The 20080-nt window shown below is 40.5% G+C and overlaps 1 protein-coding gene across 1 annotated transcript; it reads right to left on the bottom strand.

Moving 5' to 3' along the window:
- Positions 1 to 17511: 17511 nt before the first annotated feature.
- On the bottom strand, positions 17512 to 18135 carry LOC124975239 (keratin-associated protein 9-1-like). Its single transcript, XM_047538048.1, has 2 exons — positions 17985 to 18135; positions 17512 to 17954 (listed from the first exon to the last, which is right to left on the bottom strand). The coding sequence occupies exons 1-2, from the start codon at positions 18133 to 18135 to the stop codon at positions 17512 to 17514; spliced, it is 594 nt and encodes a 197-aa protein (XP_047394004.1).
- Between the last annotated feature and the right edge of the window lie 1945 nt (positions 18136 to 20080).

The raw sequence follows: 20080 nt of genomic DNA, 5'->3' as shown, positions 1-20080 counted from the left end.
GCTCATAAATCCAATGCATTTTTATACATAAGTGATGAATCTTCAGAAAGAGAAATTAGGAAAACTACCCCATTCACAATAGCATCGAAAAAAATAAAATACTTGGGAATCAATCTCACAAAAGAGGTGAAAGACCTCTACAATGAGAACTACAGAACACTAAAGAAAGAAATTCAAGAAAACCTTAGAAGATGGAAAGATCTCCCATGTTCCTGGATAGGCAGAATTAATATCGTCAAAATGGCTATACTACCTAAAGTTCTATACAGATTCAATGCAATTCCAATTAAAATCCCAATGATGTACCTCGCAGAAATAGAGCAAGCAATTATGAAATTCATCTGGAAGAATAAAAAACCTAGAATAGCTAAAGCAATCCTCAGTAGCAAGAGCGAAGCAGGGGGTATTGCAATACCAGATCTTCAACTCTACTACAAAGCAATAGTAACAAAAACGGCATGGTATTGGTACCAAAATAGACAGGTAGATCAATGGTACAGAATAGAGGACATGGACACAAACCCAAATAAATACAATTTTCTCATACTAGACAAAGGTTCCAACAATATGCAATGGAGAAAAGATAGCCTCTTCAACAAATGGTGCTGGTAAAACTGGAAAACTATATGCAATAGAATGAAACTAAACCCCTATCTCTCACCCTACACAAAACTCAACCCAAAATGGATCAAGGACCTCGGAATCAGACCAGAGACCCTGCATCTTATAGAAGAAAAAGTAGGTCCAAATCTTCAACTTGTTGGCTCAGGATCAGATTTCCTTAACAGGACTCCCATAGCACAAGAAATAAAAGCAAGAATAAACAACTGGGATAGATTCAAACTAAAAAGCTTTCTCTCAGCAAAGGAAACTATCAGAAATGTGAAGAGAGAGCCTACAGAGTGGGAGAATATTTTGCCAACCATACCTCAGATAGAGCGCTAATTTCCAGAATCTATAAAGAACTCAAAAAACTCTACACGAAGAATACAAATAATCCAATCAACAAATGGGCTAAGGAAATGAACAGACACTTCACAGAAGAAGATGTACAAGTAATCACCAGATATATGAAAAAATGTTCAACATCCCTAGTAATAAGGGAAATGCAAATCAAAACTACCCTAAGATTTCATCTCACCCCAATTAGAATGGCGATTATCAAGAATACAAGCAACAATAGGTGTTGGCGAGGATGTGGTGAAAAAGGAACACTCATACATTGCTGGTGGGGTTGCAAATTAGTGCAACCACTCTGGAAAGCAGTGTGGAGATTCCTCAGAAAGCTTGGAATGGAAACACCATTTGACCCAGCTATCCCACTCCTTGGCCTATACCCAAAGGACTTAAAATCAGCATACTACAGAGATACAGCCACATCAATGTTCATTGCTGTTCAATTCACCATAGCCAGATTGTGGAACCAACCTAGATGCCCTTCAGTTGATGAATGGATAAAGAAACTGTGGCATATTTATACAATGGAATATTACTCCGCAATGAAGAATGATAAAATTATGGCATTTGTAGGCAAATGGTCGAAATTGGAGAATATCATGCTAAGTGAGATAAGCCAATCTCAAAAAACTAAAGGACGAATGATCTCGCTGATAAGCGGATGAGGACATATAATGGGGGGTGGGACGGGCTAGCATTAGGTTTAGGGTTAGGTTTAGAGTTAGGCTAAGGAGAGCAGTAAGAATGAAGGAAAGAAGGACTGTGTAGAGGGAAAAGAGGGGTGGGAGGGGTGGGAGGGGTGGGAGGGGTGGGGGGGAGGGGAAAAATATAATAAACATCATTACCCTATTACCCTATGTAAACGTAAAAAAAAAAAAAAAAAAAAAAGAACATGGGGATGTTTCCATCTTCTAAGGTTTTCTTTAATTTCTTTAGTGTTCTGTAGTTTTCATTGTAGAGGTCTTTCACCTCTTTTGTGAGATTGATTCCCAAGTATTTTATTTTTTTTGAGGCTATTGTGAATGGGGTAGTTTTCCTAACTTCACTTTCTGAAGGTTCATCACTTATGTTTAAAAATGAAATGGATTTATGAGCATTTATCTTATATCCTGCTACTTTATTGAATTCACTTATGAGTTCTAAAAGTTTTCTGGTGGAATTGTCCAGTTTTTCTAAATATATAATCATGTCATGAGCAGTAGGTATAGTTTGAGTTCTTCTTTTCCTATTTGTATCCCTTTAATTTCTTCATCTGTCTAATTGCTGTGGCTAGATTTTCGAGGACAATGTTGAATAGAAGTGGTGAAAGAGGGAATCCCTGCCTTGTTCCAGTTCTTAGGGTGAATGCGTTCAGTTTTTCACCATTTAGAATGATGTTGGCTGGGGGCTTAGCATAAATGGCCTTTACAATGTTAAGGAATGTTCCCACTATCCCTATTTTTTCTAGTGTTTTGAGCATGAAGGGATGCTGTATTTTCTCTATCTATCACAATAATCATATGATTCTTGATTTTATGTCTGTTGATATGGTGAATGACATTTATTGATTTCTGAATGTTGAACCAAACTTGCATCGCTGGGATAAAACCCACTTGATCATGATGCACTATCTTTTCAATTCATTTTTGTATGCCATTTGCTAAGATTTTATTTAGAATTTTTGCATCAATGTTCATTAAGAATATTGCTCTGAAATTTTCTTTCCTGAATGTGTCTCTGTCTCGTTTAGGTATCAGGGTGATACTGGCTTCATAGAATGAGGTTGGGTGGGTTCTCTCCTCTTATAGTTCATGAAATACTTTGAGAAGTATTGGAATGAGCTCTTCATTAAAGGTTTTGTAGAACTCGGCTGAGAACCCATCTGGTCCCGGACTTTTCTTTGTTGGTAGGCTTTTGATGACTTCTTCTATTTCATTACTTGAAATTCATCTATTTAAATTGTGTATGTTCTCCTGGTTCAGTTTAGGTAATTCATATGTCTCTAGAAACCTGTTGATGTCTTTGAGATTTTGTATTTCGTTGGTGTATAGATTTTTCAAAATAGCTTCTAATTGTGTTTTGTATTTCACTTGTGTCTGTTGTGATATTTCCTTGTGCATTCCGAATTTTAGTAATTTGAGTTTTTTCTCTCCTCTTTGTTCGTGTGGCTAAGGGTTTATCAATTTTGTTTATTTTTCCAAAGAACCAACTTTTTACTTTGTCAATTTTTTCAGTTGTTTCTTTTGTTTCAATTTCATTGATTTCAGCTCTGATTTTAACTATTTCCTGTCTTCTAATACTTTTGGTTGCTCTGTTCTTCTTTCTCTAGGGCTTTGAACTGTAGTGTTAGGTCGTTTATTTGTTGATTTTTTTCTTCTTTTATTGATTGCACTCCATGTAATAAATTTTCCTCTAAGTACTGCTTTCATAGTGTCCCAGAGATTTTGATATGATGTATCTTTGTCCTCATTTATGTCTAAGAACTTTTTAATTTCCCTCCTGATGTCTTCTATTACCCAATCATATACAATAGCATGTTATTTAATCTCCAGGTTTTGGAGTAGTTTGCTTTTTACTCTGTCATTTATTTCTGATTTCAATCCATTATGACCTGATAGAATACGAGATAGTATCTCTATCTTCTTGTATTTGCTAACATTAGCTTTGTGGCATAAAATATGTTAGAGAAGGATCCATGTGCTGCTGAGAAGAAAGTGTATTCGCTCTTGGTTGGTTGGTATATTCTATATATGTCTGTTAAGTCTAAATTATTGATTGTGTTATTGAGATCTATGGTTTCTTTGTTCAATTTTTGTTTGGTAGATCTGTCCAGTGGTGAGAGAGGTGTGTTAAAATCACCTAGTATTATTGTGTTGTGGTCTATTCAATTTCTGAAATGGAGAAGGATTTGTTTGCTGTACATGGATGAGCCACTATTTGGGGCATAGAGATTTATGATTGTTATGTCTTGCTGATTTATGCTTCCCTTAAGCAGTATGAAATGTCCTTCTTTATCCCTTCTGACTAACTTTGGCTTGAAGTCCACATTATCTGATATGAGGATGGATACTCTGACTTTTTTGCTGTGTTCATGTACATGGTATATTTTTTCTCATCCTTTGCCTTTAGTCTGGGGGTATCTCTTTCTATGAGATGAGTCTCTTGCAGGCAGCATATTGTTGGATCTTTCTTTTTAATCCAATCTGCCAGCCTATGTCTTTTGATTGATGAGTTCAGGCTATTAACATTAAGGGTTATTATTGAGATATGATTTGTATTCCTGGTCATTTGACTGATTTTTTCTTTGACATGACTTGATTTCTCCTTTATTTGACTATTCCTTTAGGGTAGTTCCTCCCTTTGTTGATTTACATCATTGTTTTTCATCTCTTTCTCATGGAGTATTTTGCTGAGAATGTTCTGTAATGCTGGCTTTCTTTTTGTAAATTCTTTTACCTTTTACTTATCATGAAAGGATTTTATTTCATCGTCAAATCTGAAGGTAAGTTTTGCTGGGTATAAGATTCATGGTTGGCATCTGTTTTCTTTCAGAGCTTGAAAAATGTTGCTCCAGGTCCTTCTGACTTTTAGGGTCTGAATTGAAAAATCTGCTGATATCCATATTGGTTTCCCCCTGAATGTAATTTAATTTTTTTCTCTCATAGACTTTGAAATTCTTTCTTTATTTTGTATGTTAGGTATTTTCATTATAATGTGCCTTGGTGTGGGTCTATTGTAATTTTGTATATTTGGAGTACTATAGGCCTCTTTTTTTTGATTTTCCATTTTGTTCTTCAGTATTTGGAAATTTTCTGATCTTATTTCATTGAATAGATTGTTCATTCCTTTGGTTTGTTTCTCTAAGCCTTCCTCAATCCCAATAATTCTTAAATTTGGCCTTTTCATGATACCCATAATTCTTGTAGAGTCTGTTCATGATTTCTTACCATCTTTTCTGTTTGGTCAACTTTGTTTTCAAGGCTAAATATTTTGTCTTTAATGTCTGAGGTTCTGTCTTCCAGGTGTTCTATCCTATTCGTTATGCTTTCTATGGAGTTTTTAACGTGGTTTATTGTTTCCTTCATTTCTAGGATTTCTGTTTGTTTTTTTTTTTCAGTATCTCTAACTCTTCATTGAAATGATCCTTTGCTTCCCACATTTTCTCTTTTAACTCTCGATTCGTGCGATCATTGAAAGCCTGCATTTGCTCTTTCATCTCATCGTTTGCTTCTCTGATCATTTTAATTATGTACATTATGAACTCCCTCTGACATTTCTTCTGCCATGCTATCATTGGATTTCATTGCTGTACCATCTAGGTTTGTTTGGGCCATTTTTTTCCCCTTGTTTCCTCATATTGCTCAGGTATCTACCCCTCTAGTGGTGAAAGTCTGAGATATTGCAGATTTCCTCTATTGACTAATATTGTCTCTGTAGATTTCCAATAACTCACCTCTTAACCTTCAGTAGCCTGAAGTCTTGGAGGAACTTGATAATGTGGTGCTCCACAAGGAAGCTGCCCCTCTAGGGGTGTTGGCCTTCAGATGGGGTATATTCCCTGTCAGTGGGCAGAGGCACTTCCACTTGTTGACTGATGGTCAATCAAAGAGGGACTAGACTGTAGACTGGGGCACGTCTGATCTGGGCCTGTGTTTCTGGTTCTACTGTCCTGGTGGGAAAACCTCGCCCAGCAGGGAAGACTCACCTGGTGGGGAGTTTTGGCTGGGCAGCTCTCCTCTGAGAAGTTCCCTTCAGTCCAGAGCAACCACCTGGCCTGGGTAGCCCTCCTCTGTGATGTTCCCAGGGGTCCTGACTTACCACCTGGACTGGGGAACCTATCCCTGTGAGGGACTCGATCACTGAACAGCCCTCGTCTGCTATGTTCCCTGGGGACCAGAGCTACCCCTTGGGCCTTGGATCCTCACTCTATGTCGAAGACTCTCACTGTATGACCCTCGTCTGCAATGCTCCCTGTTGACTGGTTTCACAGCTCCAAGTGGGGGAGTCTCACTGGGCCATTCTACTCCACGAAGTTCCCTGCATTTCAGGAGTACTACCCCATCCAGGGAGCCCACCTAGTGGAAGAGACTCACCCGGTGGCTCTGAGTTGGTCCCGAGTCTCTCCATACCTCCTGTCCTTGACTCCTGCGTCCTGTCAAAGTTCCTCTAGTCTCCTGTAGGTGTCTGAGGAAGGGAGTCGCCCTTCCAATGATGATGGTCACACCCTCAGGAATAATTGAAAATGCCTGCCCCAGCCTGTAAAGAAGTTGGGGAGCCCCAGTGAGGGTGCACTGAGTCAGCACAGAGGCAATTGCAGTGTCCCTCTGTCGTGTCCCTCGCCCGCAAGAAAGCACGACACAGGAATTTTCCTTCAGCAGTTTAATAAGGACCTTATTATTATAAAACCATGGTTTTTCTTCTTCTTCCTCTTGAGCAGAATTCATACACTTTTATACTCTTGCAATAGCCAATCTACTCCTGCCACTTGGCCTATGTTCATAGGTGCTCCCATTTGCAACAGTTGGCTCAACCAAATATGGGCTTGTTTACCTAGAAAGCACTTCAGGAAACCAGCGCCATCTTATCATGGTGGCGAGGCGGTTCGCCACAGCTCCCCCTTCTTTATTTTATGAACACAGGAAGGTAGAGGCCCTATCCTACTGTGCAAAAATGGTAGATAGTGAACATCAGTCCCAGAGTGGTGCCTTCTCCGGGCTTTGGGGTACAGGGTTTTTATAGGGTGAAGGGGCAGGTTTCGCGCGCGGGGTAAGCAACAGGTTTCTTATTGGCTATTTTGAATCCAGCACATAGGTCACCTAAAGGGTAAGGTTATTTTTCAAATTTTTGCTTGACATCTTCATGGTTCCTGCTTATCAGTGTAACGGCCTCCGGGCAGGGCGTGCTGTTGAGAGCAGGGTGGTATCTGTGCTGCTAACTGTCTCAAAGACAAACAGGACTGCTGGGCCCCTGTGCTTACCAAGGTTGTTAAGAGATATTTGTCCAAGGAATGTGCGGTTGCCTGGAGACCTTATCCGTCAAGGACGGGAGCGGGGCCTTTCATTCCCCCCTTTTTCTTTATCATGGATAGAATCCTATATCCATTTGTCCATCCTGCCTCGGTTATGGAGAGTATTCATCAGTTTGCTTAATCATTTGGTACTGTTGAGTAAGGACCATAGTCTGGATTGTTTAAAGGGAATAATACAGACTTCTCCTGGCAGGGAGAAGGGGGCCATGGCTGATATTCTAAAAGTCCCAAGAAGTGAGCGCACCCTACATCTTTTATAGGTTAAAGTCTCTTTTGTTCTTCAGTTCTCTCCCCCCTTACCTCTCTCTCCTTCCTGCCTACGTGACTAGGCCTGATTTTGCATTAAGTGAGAAACCATGGGCAGGAGGAGGGCTAAGGTGATTCAGGCAGGTAAGGGCCCAGGGGCATTAATTAGCATCTCCTTGCTTGCAGTCCTTGATAAAGGCAGGTAAATTTGGTAATCAATGGGCTCCGGAGATCCTTGACATTCCATTCTTCCAGGGGCAGTCTCCAACTTCCAAAGGCAGATGGCTTCATGGCTTCATTTCCTCGAATTGACCCGATTCCCTATTTCTACACTAACTACCTGTCCTTAATTCTGGCTTCATTCCCCCCTTTAGCTATAGGAACTCCTAACTGCTTTAAGGAAAAGGGGGCATCGGTCGTTCTGGCTGCTTCAAAGCTGAAAGGGGGCAGCGAGGGGCAAGCAGTTTGGAGTTCCTTTTTTAAAAATTGGGTCAATCGAGGGGTCCAAGGTAGAAGTCTGGTTGGGGAAGAGCACTTTGTAAAGTCATCTGGGGGTGGGTGCTTCTATGATAGAAGAACAAAAAGACATGAGTACCGAAATGAGATTATTACAAAGTAAATGTTGCAGCATCTGGAACATGCCACTGAGTATCATGAAAATGACAGAAGTCAATCTCTCACCAGGAGGTGGAAGAACTGAGAAATTGTTCCCATAACTAGGCCTAGCAAAAGGCTGGAGAGGACAAGGCCTTTATTTGGGAACTTTAACATTGTCCAGGTTATCAGGAATGTAAACACAACATTTAACTCTTAATGTCATAGATGTCCCCAGAAAATATAGTTAAGCTACTTAATGTCATCTGATTTTGTAAACTATCCCTTTATTGGTATAACCTGTGTTTAGTAGAGAGCTCTATACTTCTGTTACTTAGGGCTAGGTAATCATACGAGCAAACATAGATTAAGTCTACCTGTGTAGCTTAGGAAGGTCTGCAGGCCTTAAACTGACTAAAAACTTCTGACTCTGGCACAAGTGTACATCTTAAGTTACATTTAACTATTATTTCTTTTAAATGCCCAAGAATGGTTATATTTTGGTTTTAACTGTTTTGCTGGGTGTCTAAGATCAAGTTGGTCAAATTGACCTGGTTCCTATCTTGTTAAAGAGTCAGCTGAGTTCCCACAGGGGCCACTTGTAGAGAACTTAAGGGCAGCTTCTTAGCTCAACCAGTGCCATTGGTTAGGCAGGGTCTCCTTGATGAGGTGACTTCCTTTGGAAGCATTAAGGGATGTCTCCCTTTTTCCATGACCCTCCTCTGCAGCAGATGCACTGAGTGATTTTTTCATCCTCTAGTCTCAACAATCTCCTTGATCAGGAGGTTGTGTGACCCAGAGTTGCAGCGCTCCTTAGAGAAGTCCTCTTATTCCCTGGGTTCAGGCTGACTGAGGGCAAAAGATCCAAATACTGGTCTATCTTGCCTTCTGTATTTAATTCCAATCTCTAAGTTTGATCTTAATCATCCAGCAAGCCAGTCTCACCAGTCATAAAGTAAGAGTACTGGGCTTTAACTTTAATGTCCATAACTTTACAGTTATTTACCCTTTTATCTAACTGGAGTCTGCATTAGTTCTGGAAGTTACCACTATCTGTTCTGGTATCTGTTACCACTATCTGTTAGGTGATGGCTTATTATCACAAGTTACCTAGGTTGCGTGTTCTTGAAGCAGCTACTTCTGCAAAACATTAATAGGTAACAGTTTTACAAAATGAAATTAGTAAGAGTAAAAATATATTCTGCTTGTATAATAGCTATCTTGAATTTTGACTGAGAACCACATTATATTCCCTATTTGAGATCATAGTAATTTTACAACAAAAACCAATCTTTTGATTATAACTTTAAATAAGCTGAAGTCTGACTTATTTTGGAGTCACTCTAACATGCAGTAAGGTGGGAGGCAGAGCCTTATCTCAGGTAAGGCGTGACTCTTTACAGATCTTAAGTGTTCTAATCCTACAACTAATTTTTGCCCCTTTTGCCATGACCAGCATGACCAAATTTTCAAGTTCAGTGAGGGTCAAAGGAGTATTAGAAAATAAAGGTTTATAAACACAGATTTTGAAGATTAAGCTGAGATCAGATGGAGCTCTGTTCTCTGATGGAAATGTAGATCTAAAGAGTTATGTTAGCAACATTTATACATGTCTTATTATTAAGTTAAAGACTATGTAAGCATTATTCTTTGTTTTCAGGAGAGTTACAGAGACTAGACCATCTACATAACTTTTTCCCACAACTGCAAAGTGCAATGTTAGGAACTCTGTGTAGCTCTCAAAGAAGTCCACTGTCCAAAGTTACTGTAAGGTGGGCAGGAACTAGAGAAGGGAACTGATGAAACACTGGTTATCTAGCAAAACAATTTCTTTCTGCCCAAGAGCTATGTGCCTGATATCAATGTAAGAGCTGATAGGACTCCTGTACAGAGCCTCCCCAGGGAGGTTACTGCCACAGCAGTTAGGCATCTTGTGCTCCTACACAGGAACACTTCCAGGCACCAGGCATGCTACAGTCATGAAGTCAGGGACCCCAATCTCAGTCATTGTTGTCCCATTTTCTTTTGTGTAGCAAAATGCTTTTACCTTCTACAATATGAACCTTTAAACAAATCAGGCTGTCACTAACTCTTAGATATATATTTACATTTAAATTTTTATCTCAGTGAAATAAGTAGCCAATTTTACATATACCTTACTGATAATATGTCCCATAATAGAACATTAAATGATAGAAATAAATCCCCAATTAAAATTTACTCTTTATAAGTTTAAGATTACCATTACAGACAAGTTTAATCTGGAGAATAGCAGCTTGATAAATTCCCTGCATTTAATATACAACTAGAAACCATTTCACAATTACCTTGACACTTTTTTCTTACCAAATTTAGTTTTTTTTTTAAGAAAAATGTAGACTCTGTAACACAGTACAATACTCTAACAGTTGTTTAACCATAATTGTATAAACCCCAATTTTTAAGACTAATTGTTCTAAAGAATAAAACTTAATAGACACAAAGTTAAGAGTAAATTAGTGTTTCTAAGAAATCCTTGCCATTTTACCATGTCATTTTACCATGTAGATTAAACTTTGGTTTATATCAGAACATTAGCATTTCACCTTAGGAAAAACCTTAAATAGCTTTAGCTGTTTCACATACATACAACCAACTTAGTTACACACAGACTTATTGAAACTTGCCCTTCACTTACACACAGACTTTGTTAGCACTTACTTAGACCTGCATGCATTTCATTATATAACACTTTCTTATCCAGAAAGATTTTCTTCTTCACTAAATATAGTTGTATTTTTAGAACCTTTTATTTTTTCTTTTTTATGTGTTGACCCCCTTTTGTTCACATTCTGAAACAACTCTTATGAAATTTCTGAATTTAGATAAATTACACCATTTTAACAAGATAAAATACTTTGTTGTTTATAGTACTCTAACTGAAACACAGTTGAAACCTTTAGAATCCTTTGTATATAGAATTGTACTTGTTAAGACATAACTCTTAGTAACCTTGTTTTTAGTTTAGTGATGACACAAAGCAAGTTTAAACCCTTTCATTTACCAACCTATGAAAACACCAATAATGTTTAAGTATGATACCCCATGGAATTTAAGGAGTTAAGAGTACTTGATGTTATTTAACAATTAGCATTTTAACTTTGCAAATTAATCAGATGTCTCTACAAACACATTTGAGTAATCCCATATATGTTAACTCTAATTCACTTATTCTGTAAAAACCAAGAAAGCAGGCAGGTGTCCTGAACAGTATTTGCTGTCTCTTTCCTGTTGAAGAAAAGTCCTAGAAACAATTGATATTAGACATTTTATTAACATCAATGTTTTATTAGCTTGATCGCCTAGAGACTTGTGAGTTATTTTCAAAGACATTTTACTTTCATTAATTTACCCAATTTGAATTGAACTTTTAAATCACGTGAATAAAAGTATTTGGATCCATTTTTAAATTTTAATTTTAGGAGCGCTCAGTTTTGATACAGACAAAACATGACATTAGACAGTACAACATACACATAACAAAATCAAAGGCCTTGTAACTTTATAGGTGAATCTCCATTGCAATGTAACAGATGTTCAAAAACTCTAGTTGAATAAAAAATAGAACTGATCAAAAAGAAAAAAAATCATTAGCCTAGGTATGCAGGATCAAAATTATGAGCTCAAAAATACAGCATTAAAGAAAAACAAAACAAAACAAGAATCCTGGAAAATGAGTTAGTTCTGTGTAGCAGCCCAGGAGTTTAAAACGGACACCTTTTTTTTTTTTTCTTTTCTTCTTATCTTCAGGTTACCTCCCTTTCCTGCTGAGACTGCTGCAGCCTACATTCCAATGCAGGCTTCAGCAAGTCCAGGCAAGGGGGAGGGAGGATCACCCAGGACTTTTTAACCCTTTTTCTTCCTGGTTGAGAAATCAGGTTAGGTTTGAATGCAGAAAATCACAAAACATTATTTCTTACTACTTTTGAGGAATGGAGCTGCTGAGATCTCTGCCTAGGGGGATTGGACTTGGGGGAGGACTGCTTCAAGGACACGGGTGTTCCCTCCCTAGGTGGCCATGGAGCTGCGTGGAAGGGATCAGGAGGGGGGCCTTTTTCTGTCTCTTGTGATAGTTTCTCTTGATCCAACAATCCCTCATCTAAAAACCAAGGGGCTTTGTCTTCTACAGTTTTTAAAAACTTCCTAGCTGAGGAAACCTTTAAAGGTGCTCCATTAGCCTTTAATAAAGCCTTTAATAGTCCTTCCATGCGAAGGAAGGCAGCAGCTAAGCCTGCATTTGTTAACGGGCCTCCTATTTCTCTACAAGCTTTCATCCATGCCTCTATGCCTTTGCTTTTAAATGGATTAATAGCATTTCTGCATTCTCTTGTACATTGTTCATATACTAATTGTTTAATTAAAGGCATAGCTACATCAGCATCCCCGAAGATCTTCCCTGCTGCATCTACCATTCTGAAATCTGAAAAAGCTTCTGTGGGGCCTTGGACAATTTTTGTTAAGTTACGTCACACTTCTCCTTTATTAGGAAGTGCTTTCCAGGCAGCAATGCAGATCTTATTAATTTGTTCATAAACCTCTAATGGAAAGCCTGTTTGCTGATTGGCAAATCTACCCTACCCCAGAAGCATATCCACATCCCAGGCAGGTTTGCCCATAGCTTGGTTGCGTGCAGCCTGTTCATTGGCCCCCTCTAACACGAAGGCTCTCCAGTCTAAATATTTACCCGGGGAAACACAAGCTTTCACTAAACTGGCCCAGTCCGAGGGGGTCATGCAGAATCTATTGAGCCCCTCTATTTGGGCGAAAGTAAAAGCAGCATCCACACCATAAGTGCGGAGAGATTCTGCTATATTCTTTATCGTTTTAAATTCTATGGGTTCCTGATGTCTTCCCCCATCATTGTCCTGGAATACAGGACAGGCAAACCCCAACTCTACATGGGCAGCTCTCCAAGCTGCAGAGTTAAAAGTTCTACCCGTGCCTGGAACCCCTCCCACATATGGGGGAGGATCATAGGCTAGAGCTGGTTCCTGTGCTTCCCATAGTCCTTCTGTCTAAAATCTTTTTGCCTCTTAGTTCCCCCTTCTTTTATCTTCACCTTCCGTAAGTGCTGCGTTAGCTCTTTCACTTCCTCATCACCGTCTGATTCTGACTCCCCTGTTTCTTCTGGTGTTCTAAGGGCTTTTAAATCTGGGTATAGTCTCCTCTTTGGAACAGCTCCATAAACCTGCTCTCCTGCACTATGTTTACTGGAAGTACTCATAGAATCCTCGGACTTCTCATGTAGTTGTTCAAGAACTTCCTGTCCTTTATGAATAGCTTCCTGACATCTACCATCAAGAATACATCCTTTTATTAATTTCCATAGCGGTATCACCCCTTTCTCCAATTGTCCCTGCTCCTGAAGGAAATCCAAATCTCTTCCCAACTTATCCCAACCGGCAGGAGTCAAGCTTCTGGAGACAGCAAACCATGGGGCCGCTTTATCAATTCTTACAATGAATGTTTGTAAAGTACTGCGTTTGACCTTGAGCTCTTTGGAGCGCAACAAAAAATCTAAAGGCTGTACTAATGATCTAGATGGAGAATTGCCCATAATGAAAGCAGCGTTCAGAGCAAGCAGAATGAAAGCGAAAACAAAATATTTTTCTTTGTTGATCGACTATGCAAGGTCGATTATATTTTTCTTTGTTGACCGACTATGCAAGGTCGATTCCCGCTCTCTCTTTATCTACAGAGGAGCGCCCCACTATGTGTGGACCCCACTTACCTGTGGTACTTACCGGTGCACCCCCTGACCACTGAAAGTTCTGATTCCCGGGTTTCGGCACCACTTGTCGTGTCCCTCGCCCGCAAGAAAGCACGACACAGGAATCTTCCTTCAGCAGTTTAATCAGGACCTTATTATTATAAAACCATGGTTTTTCTTCTTCTTCCTCTTGAGCAGAATTCATACACTTTTATACTCTTGCAATAGCCAATCTACTCCTGCCACTTGGCCTATGTTCATAGGTGCTCCCATTTGCAACAGTTGGCTCAACCAAATATGGGCTTGTTTACCTAGAAAGCGCTTCAGGAAACCAGCGCCATCTTATCATGGTGGCGAGGCGGCTCGCCACATCCCTCAGCAGTGGGGGGGCTGGCAGTCAGGCTCAGCAATGGTGCCCGACTTCTGTGTGGGGGGTCATGTGGGCTGGCTCACCCTCTGGCTAGCTCCGCTATGCAGGCGGGCTGGCTCGTCTGCAGGCTTGCTCCACAATGGTGACCGACCTGGCATGTTGGTTGGGCAGGTCGCTCAGTGATGGTGCCCTATTTCGTTGCAAGGGTTAGGTGGGGTCGCTCAGTGATGGCCTCCGACTTCCGCCTTGTGGTTGGGTCGGCTCGTTGCCGGCCAGCTAGTTCAGCAATGCAGGCATTTTGGGTGTCTGTCCGCTAGCTCCGCGATGCAGGCGGCCTGACTCTTCCGATGGCTCACTCTGTGACTGCAATCGAGCAGTGATGGCGCCCGACCTCAGTCTATTTATTCTAATTTAAAAGTCAAATTTTTTTTACTGCTTTGGATATTTTAAAAACAATCCATTGTGTATGTGTACCTGTATCTAAACTCCCTGGTTATAGCTAATAGTGCATGGTAGATCAATTTGGAAAGGAGTAATTTTTTATGCAATTGCATCACAGATAATGATGCTTTTTTGGTTCATTTCAGCATAGTCTTTCTATCTTGCATCTTTGCTCTAGATTATACCTTTGACCCAGAGGTCATGATGGGAACAGTTGGTGAAGGGACTTGCAGGGGGCCTCTTCTGTTGTACCGTGTTGAAACCACGCCCCCTTTTGATGTGCTTGGGCCAGAGTGTGTTGGGTGTTGTGTTTTGTCTGACATCAGAGGTTCAAACACTCCATTCTGAAGACAGATTTGAGACTTGCTCTCCCATCCCGCAGCTTGACTGATGAATGATCACTCTCTCTTTTGAAAGCTGGTTGTTTCAGGGTTGGGGGCCCTGCATGGTGGGCAAATCAGGACCATTTCCGTTACAGTATGAAGGGTTTTCCAATACTCACTTGTTAAGGTGTTGGATGTTGAAAATGTGTTTATGTTTATAGAATGCTTTTTCTTCATGAACTGAAGCAATGTTATGAGTATTCTACTTTTTATTGTCTATGTGATGAAAAATTCAAAGAATGTTCCAATGTCGAATCAACTTTGCAATTCTGAAAATATCTAGTCGTGGTCAAGATCACATGCATGTGACTGTGGTCTTCATCTACTTCCATCCTAAATAGGATCTATTCTAGTTTCATTATCCTTTCATTCGCCCTGTATTTCCTCCACCTTCTCTCATTAAATCAGGTCCAAAGAAGTCGAGATTCTCCACTTTCTTGTGACCCAATTTGGCCTTGGTTTGGTTCCATGTCCTGGCCTTCTGGAGGGGCTCTCCTGCCTGTGTAATGCCCTGGTGGTGCTCTGACAGCACTGGAGAGAGGGCTTCTCTAGTGTTCTTTTCAGTTCATGCACTGGGAAATCCCATGGCTTCCTTTCTGAAGCACATACCATACGGAGGAATTCTAAGGAGTCTCTTGTAGACACATTGATGAGCTTCATTAGCACGTTAACAATGTCTTGATCAATTCATTAATAATTGACCCTGTTCATTTCTACCTCAATTTTAGAAATTGTGTTATTGTGTTATTCTGGAGAACATGAATGAAGCAGTGCCTTTAGCCTACATTCAATGAATGTAGAGGAACTTTACAAGAAGAGGAACTTTATTGGAAGATAAGTGAGCATCAGCTCAATAAGCTGAGGAGAAGCTGGGTGGAAAGATGTCATTGGGAAACAATCAAGAAGCCAGTGTTATCAATTTGTCACCCAATCAAATGCCACGCAAAACAGGAGAACCCCTGTGACATTTTGAATACTGAACTTTCAATGGGATTATAACTCTGTGTTGGGAATTTAGAGACTCAAAGGTATTGATGAAGAAATACCAATGTGTTCAAAGATACAACTGGGATTTGTATGACATGTCAAACCTTAAAGGTCTATACATGTTATGTCCGGGAGGAACCAAATGAAAGTTTGTACAGAAAAGTCAGAGACATCACATTTTGAGCAGATCACTCAGGTACCGCAGGACAAGAGAGAAATGATTGTTCTTTGAATGTGGAACTTGAAGCTGACATCAGGAGGAGCAGAGACTATTTATTGCATAGGACCCCAAAGAGAAATTTGGCTTTGAGATTAGCAGTACTCCCTGTAACCTGGTTGAGAAGTTTGTCAAAACAAATATTTATATTTTAAAGCAGTGAAGTGGTGTTCCCTAGAAGTGCAGGTATACTGGTGTTGGGGAGGGAGAAATGGAATATTTGCAGGGCCCAGCTGAACAAGGCATGGGGTAGAACATTGTTCCTTGATCTTGTAGTTCCTTAGGCAAGGTCAAGTGTTTTGCCTGATTGCATGACTCTTCAGTAAACAAGGCCATGCATTCAAACATTGCAATCACCGTGGTATTAGAATACGATGTGCGGTTCTTCCATCAAGTACTGAATGAATAAGGATTTTAACAAAGTTGTGGAGAAATCGGAACTCTGCTACACTGGAAGGAATGTCCAATGAATGATGCAGAAGCCATGAAAATCAATGTGGGATTTCCTCAAAAAACCAGTTTTAGAAATATGATATGGTCCTGAAACCCCACCTCTGGATGTGTAGGGGAAAGAGTGGGATCAGAAACTTGAAAAGACATCAACACTCTTGTGTTCAAGGCAGCACTATGAATAGCAGCAAAGCTGTGGAAAAACCAAATATCCATTGACAGAAGAATGGATCAAGAGAATATGATAGAAACTTACATTGGAATACTCTTCAGTCATGGAAGTGATAAAATCCTCCCACTGTTGCTAATATGGGTGAACCTTACCTCTCTCCCCTAAATGAACTGGGCCAAGTAGAAGAAAAACACTACAAGATTCCACCTATATGAGGTATGTAATGTAGGTCAACTCACATAAGGAAAGAATAGAGTGGTGAATTTCAGAGGTTGGGATAGGTGGAATTAGGAAGTTGCCAATCAATAGGTATGTGATTTAGTTTTGCAAGATGAGCAACTTCTAGGGAGCTGTGCTACAGAGTGGGTATAATGACAATGTGGTTTGCACTTAAAATTCAAATAAGCATGTGATTTTCATGTAAGGGGTTCTCAGCACAAGAATATAAAGAAAGACAATATGGAATGAATAACAGTTTATAATTTATTAGGAATTTATGAAGATGGGATGAATCAAGGAAGGAACTGAAAGTGACAGAAGAAAATGGTGTACAGGAACATGGAGAACTTTGGCAAAGACATCATGACTATAAAGATGAAGGAACAGTTGCGTATACCCATGAAATTCTTCTGAAGGAGTGTGTTCTTATGTTCCTTAGATGGAGAGATAAAGACTTTGTTTCCAGAAATCCAGTGAAGAGCACACCTCCCCATCAAGAACCTATGAAGATGGTCCAAGGTCCACAAGGCCTAAGGAAGAAGAGGATGAGAACAGAGTGGCACTTCCTTGAGGAGATTCATGAGGTCTCCCATGGGGGACCATGAGCAGAATTTCTGGTGACAGCATAAAGATTTGCAGCCAAGATAGGAGGAGAATCGGTGCAGGTATGGCATGTAGGTTGAGAGGAGTTGGTGTAGACTCTGGTGTCTGGGAGTTGATCATGGGCAGCAAGTCTTGCAGCAGCTGCAGACACAGCAGCAGGGCTGGCAGCAGGGTGTGCTGCAGCAGCTGGTCACACGGGTGTTTTTGGAGCAGGAGGTCTTGCAGCAGGTGGTTCGAGAGCAAGTAGGAGGGCAGCAGGGCTGGCAGCAGCAGGACTGGCAGTAGGGGATGATGCAACAACTGGGGCAGCAGCAAGGCTCACAGCAGCTGGGTTTGCAGCAGGGTGTGCTGCAGCAGCTAACCACACAGGCTGGTTTGCAGCAGGTGTTCTTGCAGCAGGTGGTTTCACAGCAAGCTGGAGAGCAGCAGGGAACGATGCAGCAACTGGGGCAGCAGCAAGGCTCACAGCAGCTGGGTTTGCAGCAGGGTGTGCTGCAGCAGCTGGGCTCACAGACTGGTTTGCAGCAGGTGTTCTTGCAGCAGGTGGTTTCACAGCAAGCTGGAGAGCAGCAGGGAATGATGCAGCAACTGGGGCAGCAGGAAGGCTCACAGCAGCTGGGTTTGCAGCAGGGTGTGCTGCAGCAGCTGGGCTCACAGGTTGGTTTGTAGCAGGTGGTCTTGTAGCAGGTGGTTCTGCAGCAGGTAGGCTTGCAGCAAGAGGAGCAGCAGGAGGGGGCCATGGTGCCAGGTGTGGAGGGTGGGATCCTGTTCACAGGTGAGTTTGCACAATATGACGACTCCTTGCACCTGGGCTCTTTTATCCTTGAGGCCTCCAACCTTTGAACCAATCAGATGTCCTTCACCTTGTTTGTTGTTTGTGTTATTTTCCAAATTCAACTTTTTGTTTTTCGAGGAAGAATTCATTATGTAAATGTGGTGAGTGTTGTGAAAGTGCTTAATCTGTTTCTTAAGAAGGTGTAACTCACAGGAACTTTTTCCAGTTGAAAGGAAGACAGTCACCTCTTTAGCATCCTTGCTGCTCTGAGCATCATGTGGGTCATGTGGTGGCTCCTGCAACCCTGGGAGGTTCAGGGCATTGTTCCTCTGGAGGTTTGTTCCTTTGTCTGTATTCAGATTAGGAAGTGTCTATGGGAGGAGCACAGTGCTGATGTACTCACACATGTTTACCCAGAGCATACTGACCAAAGGCTCTCAGAGGCATCTGTCTCCACATGAGCTCTTCCATCTGGGGGTTCCAGGTGTATCCAAGGCACATTGTAAGAGGGTGTTTGACACATGGTTTTCCACAGCAGAGCGGAACCAGAAGGTGAGAGCAGATGCAGAAACAGTACATGGGGAAGAGCCGGGTATGATGGATATGTTATGTCTTATCCAGTATTGAGGGCTCACAAGGATGAGCATGAGGGACCCTCTGCCATATAAGTGCTGCAGACCCAGGCAAAACAGGATGAGTGGGTGACTCTAGTCCCAATCAGGATACCGGCAGAGTTAGTGATCCTATGTTGGGCAGATCTCTGTCTTTCCTTTTGTAACTCTCTCTCTCTTTCTTCTCTCTCCTTCTAATCTTTTTTTCCCCTTGATTTCTTTCCTTTTTCTTTCTATTTCATGAGGGGATTCAGGCTAGATGTCAGCATGATATCCTTTCTGTGAGGACTAACATCAAAACTATTGGAACTCTATCATTTTCTGAAAATGATACAAGTTAGAATATAGAAATCAACTCATACCCTGCAGATTATATTCTGTCACTTTTTCCTAAAGGGTGTTCACCTCTTTGTTCAATCATATCCTCTAGTTTGACTATGTATTTCTTAATTCTTTGATCAAAATCATAGAATTGGTTTCTCTGTATTTTTGTTTTTGTGTGAGATTCATCATTGTAATTATCTGTAGTAAGCTAATTCTCAGTGATGTAAGATTTTTCATAGAATAGATTTGACATACAAATTGTCAGTTGATTGTCCTCTAGATTAATGTGTAGCTCATTTGCAGGTTGGGACTATTCATATTAATGCTGCTATAAAGATTTTCATACAGAGCTTATATTCATGTATCCAAACTTTTCTGATGGATACACAAATTGGTAGAGAATTGTTCATTAATTCCCATGTGGAAATCTTTATTCTTTTCTTTGTGGTAGTCCTGTCAGTTTTTCGCTAAATTTATTCTTAGATATTTTATTTTATGTACATGCTGCACATTATATATTTTTTAATTTTTACAGATTGCATTTTGATTCATTGTACACAAATGGGGTACAACTTCTCATTACTCTGGTTGTACATGAGGTAGAGTCATACCATTTCTGTGCTCATACATATACATATCTCATTCCTCATTCTTTATCTCATTCCACCATCCTTCCTTCCCCCACTTCTTCCCCTCCCCTCATTTTACCTTACACAATCCAATATTCCTTCATTCTTCCCTTACATTCACTCCCTGCCCATGTTATGTATCAGTAGGCACTTATTAGAGAAAACACTCAACCTTTGGTTTTTTGGGATTGGCTTATTTCACTTAGCTGATATTGTCCAACTCCATCTATTTACGCAAATGCCATAATTTTATTCTTCTTTATGGCTGCGGATATTCCATTGTGTATATATATATATATATATATATATATATATATCACCGTTTTTTTTTAATTCATTCATCTGT

Source organism: Sciurus carolinensis, unplaced genomic scaffold, assembly GCF_902686445.1.
Source record: "Sciurus carolinensis unplaced genomic scaffold, mSciCar1.2, whole genome shotgun sequence".
NCBI classification, from domain to species: domain Eukaryota; kingdom Metazoa; phylum Chordata; class Mammalia; order Rodentia; family Sciuridae; genus Sciurus; species Sciurus carolinensis.
This window is presented reverse-complemented; position numbering and strand designations above follow the sequence as displayed.

Coding starts and splice junctions, on each gene's coding strand:
- LOC124975239 (XM_047538048.1), bottom strand. CDS start 18,135: ATGGCCCCCTCCTGCTGCTCCTCTTGCTGCAAGCCTACCTGCTGCAGA. Junction 17,955..17,984: donor TGAGCCTTCCTGCTGCCCCA/GTTGCTGCATCA, acceptor GCTGCTCTCCAG/CTTGCTGTGAAACCACCTGC.